General features: G+C 37.5%; 1 protein-coding gene across 1 annotated transcript; it reads left to right on the top strand.

Annotated features, from left to right (window-relative positions):
• Positions 1-1,653: 1,653 nt before the first annotated feature.
• Positions 1,654-4,329, top strand: LOC149186051 (uncharacterized). The gene is made up of 2 exons (XM_089410869.1): positions 1,654-2,709; positions 3,673-4,329. Exons 1-2 carry the CDS (start codon positions 1,885-1,887, stop codon positions 4,003-4,005), a joined length of 1,158 nt encoding a protein of 385 aa, XP_089266995.1. The 5' UTR covers positions 1,654-1,884; the 3' UTR covers positions 4,006-4,329.
• Positions 4,330-10,542: the final 6,213 nt, after the last annotated feature.

Raw genomic sequence — 10,542 nt, 5'->3', positions numbered from 1 at the left:
AATATTAAAAATATTATTACATTAAACCTTTTTTGTGTTAATAATGTTACCTCTTTGGATTTCTAAACATGGACTAATACTATAGATTATCCAAATTCTAATAACTTGAAAAACTCTCACCACATAAATATAAAAATAGTAGTGTATATTATTACATTAATTTTTAAATTTTTTTTCTCAAGAGCAAGATTCACTAAACATATTCAAATCTTTGCCACACTACACAAACATGTTTCTGTCTATTAAAACCTAGATAAAAGACTAAATTAAACCAAATCAACTAGTTACCATTAGAACTATTATCCATTAACATTATTACATTAAAATTAACATTAATAATAAAATAATAAAAAATTTAATTTACATTTTTTATATAATTATATAAAAGATTTAGTTGAAAAATTCATTTCCACAGATATGAAGTTTTGAATTTAATATAATTTGAAGTAATATTTTATATAAACACCATTGTACCTGGTTTGGCAACTTATGTCATGCTTATGTTTTATTTAGTGTCATTAGTATTTAATCCATTAGTATTTGCTTATGTGCGGTGACAAGTTTATTATACTAAATTTTAGTTTTTGTTTATGTGCAATCCCAAAGTTTATTATGCAAATTCTGACAAAATAGATGATTACAGGAACCTTGAAAGACCCATTTTGGACTTTTGGCCAAGGATACAAAAAATGCAGGGTTTTCCAGCGATAGCTACTCTTTTTACCATCTTTTAACCATGTGAGCTTCTTTCACTGGAACGTACTCTTTTAGATACTTGTGATGTCTGTCGTGGTACGTGTCTGCAAAGCCACCATGGCAAATCCCGACGAGCTTGACCTCCCTCCCACACTAGGTCTAACTGATCCAAGGAATCTTCAAAGCAGTAGTGTAAAATAGTAATGAACTAACATACTAACCATGCTCAGATGTGACTATATGATGGTCCCTTTATGATTTCTGAGAGCATTGTAGAGTGTGTATCCAGTGACTGATGATCTGTGAAATAGAGATAATTTTTCTGAATATCTGCTGACTGACGAAGTGATGAAGGCATGAAAAGTTGTGGGTGCAATCAGGTAGCCGCAGCAGCAGCTAACAGCAGTACATAAATGTTTTTTGGAGGCTTTTCATGGACCAATCTGCCCAAACGAAGGTGTGATGTGGTGGGAATGGATGGAGTTAATCTTGTCGTGTCAAAGCGACAGAATGGAAACCTGTCGCTTAGTGCGCGTTATCTCCTCACAGTCACACACCTGCTCTTTCTATATGCTGTCCCTGTAAGTAAATTTGTCTTTGACCTCTTATCAATTCACGTGAAGGACAGACTTCAAAATTTTCTCTTCTCAGGATTTCTCGATATTTTTACTTGGGATGGGCTAACGATCCCGTGCCTTCCACGGCTCATGCATTCTCCACCCTTCGCTTTTAGATTTATCTAGAATATTCTTTCCTTTTCTTCTGTCGTGTGGATTCTATTTATTTAATACCCTTCATTCTCCATATCTTGAATTTTTTTTTAATATATTTTTAATAGTTTTTTTTCGGCCCTTATCCTGGTTTTCTGGCATCGACCAACTCTTGACACGTTGGTTGTTATCGTACCTTGTTTTGTTATCATGATTGTTATGTTCAACCTATTTATGTATGGTCAAGACTTGGATACTATTAGTTTCATAGCTTATTGTTATCAGAAAAAATTGTCACTATTTTCATGGATTGCAAGAATCGAATTTGCAAGGCGTAATATTCGACCGCAGTCCTAAGTATTAGGTTTTCTGTCCGTAGCCTTGAATCTTTTCTAGGGTTGGTTGGAGTCACATAGATATATATTGTGTTTTGATTCAAATTTGAAAGAAAACGATCATGCTATAGTCTCTGCACTTCATGGCTCAGACTGGTTGGGAGAATTTTTGCAGAGAGCACGATGATCAGCAAGGGAACTGTTTAGAATTAGCTCTCCGACCTGCAATGGAGACCTACCCATTTGGTTCAGGAGTTCTGAATTCTGAAGGATCAGAAGGTTGTGAGGCCACCAGCGAGGTTAAGATGGTTCTGGGATCAGTCCATGATCATGGCTGCAGCCCTAGAAGTTCAGCAGCTAGTTTGTCACTAGGCAATGGCTTGGTGGATCACAAAGACGATAATTTATATGTGACAAATCACGTGGAGCTGGAAGGTATGAGGCTTAATTCAGTGTCAGAAAAAACTGCAGCAGCTGGTATTGATCATCAAACTGATCCATATGTGAATATTGGCCAGCTTCAATATAACTATTCTTCTTTGGCATCTGAAGACGAGATGATCGGTACCTGGTCTCCACATGAAGCTGGGAAAGATGCAGCCCTAATTCTCAACAGATCAGGTACTGCCCACTTTCAGTCCAGTGATGCTGAAATTGGAGAGTCCTCTGCGAGGCTGGATGTAGTAGGGAACTACTTGAGTCGAGGAGGATTTCCTGTTGCGCAGAGAGAGATGAGTTGGGTTCGTTCTGCTGCTTCTAAAAGTAGGACGTTGTTTAGTAATGAGGAGAATCTTCAAGAGTGGCCAAAATTAGGAACAAGTGTTTCATCATCAGCCAAGGACTCTATTGCAGAAACTCAACTAAACCACCATGGCGTTGGAGGTTCTAGGAATAATGTCCCCAGGGTCTGTGTTGATTGCAAGACCACCAAGACACCTCTCTGGAGAAGTGGTCCACAAGGTCCCAAGGTAAGCTCCTCTCTCCATACCAACCAATGTTTGCTTTTAGGGTTCTCCTTCTTTGTGCAAAATCTTGTATTGGCAACTGTATGTGAAATAAATATAATGGTAAATAGTTGGATAAACTTGTGTTTGGTGTATTGTAATAGTTTTAATCTTTTTTAAATCACCTTAGGTTGTGATTGAGTGTAAGACTTGGTCGCTTTGTAAGTAAATGTTTACAGGTGCTTAATGGTAAACCTATTTATTTGACTATGGCTACTCTCATTATAATGGGTTGTGATTAATCGTAACCATGATATGAGGATAAGTCAGTTTCTTTGTAAGTAAATGTTTACAAGTCATTAATAATGGGTTGTGATTAATAGTAACTATGATATGAGGATAAGTCAGTTTCTTTGTAAGTAAATGTTTACAAGTGATTAATAGTAAACCTATCAGCTAGTTGAGTATGGCTACTCTCATTATAATAAGTTGTGATTGATCCTAACTATGATATGAGTGTAAGATGTAGTTGCTTTGCAAGTAAATATCTACAAGTGCTTAATAGTAAACCTATCTAGTTGATTATGGCTATCCTGATTATGGGGCTGGGGTTGTGATTATGAGGTTGTCATTGATGGTAGCTTGATTGTAAGTAAATGTTTATATTTGATTTAACAATAAATCTATTCAGTTATAACTACTCTAATTACAATGAATTGAATATTTAAATAAAATTATAAAAGTGTGCATATTCAGATAAAATTAAGTTTCCATAAAATCTAATTCTAATCACCCTCTCTCATTTTTCAAAACTAAGTTTTCCATCAAATAACCTTTCTCTCAGTTTCTTTTTCCTATGGCTATGAAGCTTAGTAAATCCTGTCACGTTCTCATTATCTTAACAGTTTTAAAACCCAATTATGTTGATGAAATCTTGTAGTCAATCTGTTCATAAGTAATTTGTTTTCATGGACTTGGATTTTACAGTCATTGTGCAATGCGTGCGGGATACGATACAGAAAGGCCAGGCGAGCCCTCTCTGCATTTGGGAACAACGATCACATTGCAGCAGAAGCTTGTAATTCCACATCCCCCAAAAGGAAGCTGGCTGATAATCGAGAGGAAAGGGCAGAAAAGTTTAATGTGCATTTCAAGAAACGAAGCAAACTATCAATCCCATCGTTACAAAAGTTCTCTGCCAGCCCTATTCATCTGGAAACTAACAGTTCCCATTCTGCATTCCAAAGGGTTTTTGCACAGGATGAGGAGGAAGCAGCAGTGTTGCTGATGGCTCTATCGTGTGGACTTGTTCATGTCTAAATGTGATCATAGCGTATTATTAATGTCTTCTAATCTAAATTTATTTTCAGATTATAGATTGCTGCCTCCTGAACATTCTATAAATTTACTGCTGTGTTCAATCTATGAGAAGAGAGCAATTAGGAGGTATCTATAATATCCATGCTGCCCATCAAAAGCTTCATAGAGGAAAATAATATAGAGTACCCATTAACAACTGAACTGATCAGTAAGAAATTTCTTACAGAATACCACTTGTGGTTGGTTTATTCAGTTGTCATCCATATATGTATACAGCTACATTATCTGTGAGGTTATCATAAGATCAGAACAGTTTTGGCTCTAGATGAATTATTATTTTGTGATATCACAATGTTGTATAACTTCGCCAGTGATTCTTATAAACAAAGATTACGTTTGTGAGGTTTGTGGAAGCTGACAGTTCTACGTACTGAATGGCACTTTCACTTCCTACTATATTGAGGTACACGAATGATATTGACATTTCCCTTTTCTGGTCTGATGCATTCTGCATTGCGCACACAGAGCAAAGGCTGTACATAAAACCCATCCAATGCAGTAATATGTTTAATCTATTTAAGAAGATATTAAAAAACAGACCAAAGATTCAGAAGCCATATGTTTAAAATAACGATGCCTTTACTGTTTGATAAATTCTATATTTTATACATAAAAGACTGTAAATGAAACCACTGCTTTCAAGTAGGAGGCAAGATAAACTGAAGATATCATTGGGGAAGTTTGATTAATAGACTCAGACATAAAATTTATATTAAGTCTATTTTGAAAAATATAGACATATTGCAGGAATAAAATGGATTAATTTGAGTATAATTTAAGCAGGTTTAATGTTTAAAAGTTTATATTTCTATGTACAAATTATAAATTCAAGTATAAAATATATAAACGGTAACACTGAAATCACTTTAGATTTATGTTGATTTTTAAATTTAGCATTTATTATTTTCAAATTATTTCAAGTTTTAAATGACATTTGATTATAATTTTATACAAAATAACAATTTAATAGTTAATTTTCAATTGATATTGAGCAGATGAAATTATAAACTTAAATTATTTCAAGTTTTAAATGACAATTGATTATAATTTTATACAAAATAACAATTTAATAATTAATTTTCAATTGATATTGAGCAGATGAAATTATAAAATAGTAAGTTTAGAAAGAATTTTGGTTAGCCTTTTTTTTGTTGAGACAATGTGTAAAAATAAAATATTTTAGAGGTAGGGTAATTATAATGATTTATGGAATTTAAAGTAAAAGGGGTTATGATTTTAATAATGGGGGTATGAGATTTAAAGTTAAAAGAGATTACATTTAATATTGGATTTAGGAAATTTGGTTGAAAATGAATACATTATAATAATTGATCAAGTTCTTTATAATATATAGATATTATATATATATATATATATGTTAAAGATATCCATTTAAAAAAAAACTGTCTTTCACAAGTTATTATGAGTAAACTTTCCCAAGGATTGGAATACTACATAATGTAGAGAAGCTTAAGATATTTTACAAAGGACATAAAATATAGTCTCAATATTATTATACTTCACATTTTAAAGAGTTTGTTAATGAATAAATTAGAATTTATCTAGGAATTTTTCATCTAGATTATAGAAATTGTAAATCCAATAAGAAACCTTATCATATCATACTATAGTATATAGGAATTTACAGGATAAGTTCCTCAGATAGAATATCAAAGGACACCACTCACAAACAGATCACAAATCAATACACCCTCAAAAAGGGAAACAGTCCACGGCTTAAGCCAACGCGGCCATTTCAGACAATTTATTTATGAAAGAAAGAAAAATTACATAAGCTTCTCTCATGAATGGTCACCCTACAAATGACCCTCCATGCTCTTTAAATAGAGATCATGGACCAATCGAGTGTTAAGCCATGGATCAAGTGTCGCTAATACCAAGGAGAGAATGAACTGTCGGATCACTTCATGTCTAGAACATATCGTGACCATTGGATTGTAAGTTACAAAAGTACATAGTAAAGAAACACACTTTACCTAACTCTACACTAGACCAAGTTATACTTAAATATTTCCTACGCAACGGAATATCCTTAACATCCCCCCTTAAGAACAACTTGGAATAGGATTGAAGGATGTACAAATATGATACAATAGGAGAAGGAAGGAGACATTAGAGCCTATCCCCCCTATTAGTGTCAGTCTTTCCAGCCTTCCTACAGTGATCAAATATTCTCTTACAAAGTGGTCTCAGAGTGTCAAGGTCAAATTTTGTCATTTCAGTGAGTCTTCAAGCAAAATTTGGTCACTAGGCATTAGGTCTAGGGTTTGCCCAAATGTCAGTCCATGTCATCATTCAGCTGAGCCTATCATCATTCATAGGGTTGTCATTATCATGTCAATGTTGAACGAGTCATTTTACACCTTATTCATGCTTCAGTTGTGCCTAGGTAAGGTCATTTCCCTCTCCTAGGGTTTTGAAAGCCAATTTCTCTTGGACGGTCAAGTCATCGGCAAAACTTGTATCCAGATGTTCATACACCTTCCCCTATCCTTAAAATACCCTATCAAATGCTTCCCATCCCTTAGATCCCCCAAATTCCTCATTTTTGCACAAACCCTAGTTTCTAGCTTCAACCTGACAATTTTCTAGGTTGGGCCTGTGTTTTGCCCTTTTGGACCCCTTCCCCTCACTCGATCTCCATGATTCCACTTTCCCCTACTTCTTAACATCCCTCCCCACTCCCAAAAATTTCCCCAAGAATTTAGAAGCCCCCTATCCCCTTCATTTCGCTTCATTTCGGCAAAATTCCTTGTTTCACACATCGGGACAAGTTTCACTCAAATGATGTTTCAGAGCAATAAAAGATGAATTTTGGGAAACGGAGAGAGGTTTTTGTCCAAAACATGCCAAGGAAGAAAAACCTCCTTCACTTTTTTCACAGGTGTCATGTTTTGAGAGAAATGTCAAGAATATCGTTGCCTCAGGAGAATCAAAGACACCTCTGAAGTGACCTTGGGAAAATCAAGTTTTCTCCTAGCTTGGTTGGCCAAATGATTTTTTTGATGGGTAAAATGATAACTAGACACAAATATATTTCCAATGAGCTATCATGAGCTCAATTTGGGGTTGATGAAGGCATTCAAAAGTTGACTGCAACAGCACTCTTCCTTGAGGCAGCCTCATTTGGTACTTTTTGACCAGTCTTGGGAGATTTGATTTTTGACAAGTCAAATGAACTCCAAATTGAAAAATTCCAGTTGGGTTGGAAAGTAGACTAAAATACCTTTTCAACGAGCTATCATGCACCTAATTCCGACACCGTAAAGGCCTCCAAAATCCTCCTGCAAAAGAGCAACCCGTTGGGTGGTGCGCGACCCGTTGAGAGCCCTTCTGCAGTTCAGAAAATCAACGTGCGCGACCCGTTGGGAGGGGCGCGACCTGTTGGGGATTTCTCAACAGAAATTTGCCAGTAAGCTTCCAAATGACCCCAAATCTCTTCAAGGTTGTAGGTAGGCCTCTGATCATCAAAGTATTTTGCTTGATAGAGAAAAATGAGCATGGGAAATGTGTTTTAATGCCATCAAGTTGAAATGAGAAGTTCATGTATATTTGCTTTAAAAATGTCAAAATGCAAGTAGAGATAGGGTTTTGTTTTGCTGCTCTCAAGGTTATCCCTTTCACCCCCTGAGGTTGTTCATGAGGAGGGAAGGCCATCACAGTAGCATGATATTCTTGAGACCAGACATGTCAACTCTCCTCCATTGGTCACTTATCAGAGAGGCCCGAGGGCCTTATTTGCTGCAGCTAGGTGAGTACTATCTCCACAGCAGGTGGAAGGGGTCTCGCCTTCATCTTCAGCTCAGCGAGTGTTATCTCCACATCAAGTGGAAGGGGCCTCGCTTTCTTCACCAGCACAGGTACCACAGAGGGGCAAAGAGCCCATGATTCATGAGGGTCCGGTGATTGATCTTGAGGTCAGTTCTCCTAGCCAAGAGGCGAAGCAGATCATTCAGCATCTCAGGGCTGAAAATGATGTTTTACAGAGGAGACTTGAGGGTGCTCAATGGACTATTACTTACCTGGAGCAGCGGAATAAACAATTGGAGGATGAGAAAGCACTTGATGAGCTATGGAGGATTCGTAGCGACCGAGTCTTGAACCGTAGAAGACCCGGTGATCCATTGCCTGCTGACCGAGAGTCAATGCTCATTCAGGAGAATGCTCACTTGGAGAGGTTGTTGGCTAAGGCCAACCAAGAGAAAAGGCTGCTGAGAAACATGAAGAATCACTATTGGGCAAGAATGCATGTATGCAAGGCCAAAATGAAAATGTTCCAAAGGAGGTTATCCGAGGCTCTTAAGCGGAGGAAGAAAACCAATCCACTCCGTATCTTGGCTGAGGCATCTCTCAAAGATCATGGCACTCACTAGCATCAGCTACAGCACAAATCCCAAAATTTTTTGAGAATTTTGGGTAATTTTGGAATTTTTTGGAAATTTATAGGTTTTGGCTTCTCAACGGGTCTCACCCCTGGTGAGACCCTTTGTCATCGTAGCTCCGTTTTGTAAAAACTCAGCATTTCTAGATTTTTCATGCAAAGTTACATATGCCTATGGATGGACTTGAGTTTTTATGGGGTTTTGGGCCTCCAGAAGGTCAAAATACATGAAAAATTTGACTTTCTGCCCCTTTTTTGAGTTGCAGAAGCAGTCTTGGGATAATTGACTTTTGACTAAGCAAATGACCTCCAAATCCACAAATTCTAGTTGGGTTGGAAAGTAGACTCAGATACCTTTCTAACGAGCTATCCTGCACCCAATTCTGACACCGGGAAGGCCTCCAAACAGAGCTCCAAAGTGCACGACCCATTGAGAAAATGTGCGCGACCCGTTGAGGAAATTGTGTCAGATTTGACCAGTTCAGCCCAGAAAACGCAGTTTCGCTCAGTTTGAATTTTTGAGGTTGATGGTGGTCCTCTTGGATGTAATTGTGACACTTTTTGGATACTTTTACTTTTGTTTAACTCTTCTAGAAGTTTCTTTCATGTAAAGGGTAAATATTTAATGAATGGATTGGTTTCCTAGCTTATAGAGGCAAGTTGTTTTGACTGCCTAGATTGTAGTGCTTAGTTTAGAAGTGGTTGAAACAGCTCCTAGAAGGATGAGCTCGACCCCTAGAGGCAAGGGAAGAGGTTGGCTTGCCTATATTATGTATTTTCTTAATCATTTTCAAGGGTTGGAGGGTTGGACTCTTGAGGGAGAAGCTATCATTGTATTATCACTTGTATCTCTGCAATTTTTGGCTAAGGAAGACCAGGGTTTTGCAGTCATCTTTAGGAATCTTGTGGACTCATGTGTTGATGGTGTGTTTCTTCATGTTCTTGTAAGCTTTGTTATGTGATTCATTTCCTTTATTTACTGCTGCACATTAAACAAATGAAGTGTTAAAGTATGAATTCATGCTCTGCTTTTAAATTTGTTTAATTTCGATGTTTTCTTCTGTCTAAAGAGAATTCAAAGTGATTGTTTTCTCTCTTTAGCTCCTCATCTTTCATTCCTCACCATTCATTTCAGTTAAAGGCATCAATACAGGCTCCTACCTCGCCCCAAAGACCCCCCTGCAGAAACTGTGTCAAATCCCCGCACCCTAAATTGCAGCTCCTCAATTTGCCACCAAAAACCCCAAAAATCCCCAAATCAACCTTTATAATCAGTTTACTAGCCTAATATCAGTGTTACCTTGTTGGTCATCTCATCTATTGGAGATTTTACGAGATAGACCGGAGAGAGCCTTCTCCTGCCCCGTAGGGCTAGCTACGAGGCTGAATGGTTTGATGTAGCTTTGAGGTTTGCCTTTTTCAGCCTGAGGTGAAATTTCAAGTGCTCACACCCCCTTAGTGACAACTTCCTGAAATCCAACCCATGTAGTTAACCAGGGGGTTAGAAGGGGGGCGAAGCACCCCCTTCGTTGCGCCGATTGTGTAGCAGGGGGGGTGGTCACAAGGGGTTTGAGATGTACCCGTAACCCCACTTTATGGGGTCCACGGCAGCGCCCCAGAAAATTTTGGTTTTGGACCCTATGTTAGGTTGGGCGGACCCACCTATGGTTTTGTGCATGATTTTCGCACATGTTTTTTGGATCAATGGTTTTCGATCCACGGTATTGGATGCTTCGACATGTATAAATATGTATAATAACATTGAAAGGAACTTAATGAAAAATCAAGCTGGTAGTCCCGGTTTTGGGATCCAGGCGAAAATCTCTGTGTATATGTGTTTTATGTGTTATGCTCTTGCATTTTTTATTTTTTATGTTTTAGAATTCATATGCGGGTAATTTCTGTACAAGGTTAAAACCTACATTTGGTATCATAGCAGTTTTGGCTTCAAGGGGATGCCTTTGTTACTGAGGGGTTTCGCTTGAGCCTGTGGTAGACCCTGTTCAGTGGGAGATCTATGAGATCGATTCTAGCGGTGAAAGAAGATGGCGAGCAGTGGAAAGATAGAGATCGAG

This window comes from Pinus tabuliformis, chromosome 3_1 (genome assembly GCF_031772625.1).
Source record: "Pinus tabuliformis cultivar Carrire ecotype Pingquan chromosome 3_1, CPIR1, whole genome shotgun sequence".
Lineage (NCBI taxonomy): Eukaryota > Viridiplantae > Streptophyta > Pinopsida > Pinales > Pinaceae > Pinus > Pinus tabuliformis.
Note: the sequence above shows the minus strand (reverse complement) of the source record. Positions and strands in the feature narration are given on the sequence as shown.

Excerpts from the sequence above, each read along its gene's own strand:
- LOC149186051 (XM_089410869.1), top strand. The coding sequence starts at position 1,885 with ATGGCTCAGACTGGTTGGGAGAATTTTTGCAGAGAGCACGATGATCAG. Across the intron at positions 2,710-3,672 it reads GTGGTCCACAAGGTCCCAAG|TCATTGTGCAATGCGTGCGG; the intron begins GTAAGCTCCTCT and ends TGGATTTTACAG.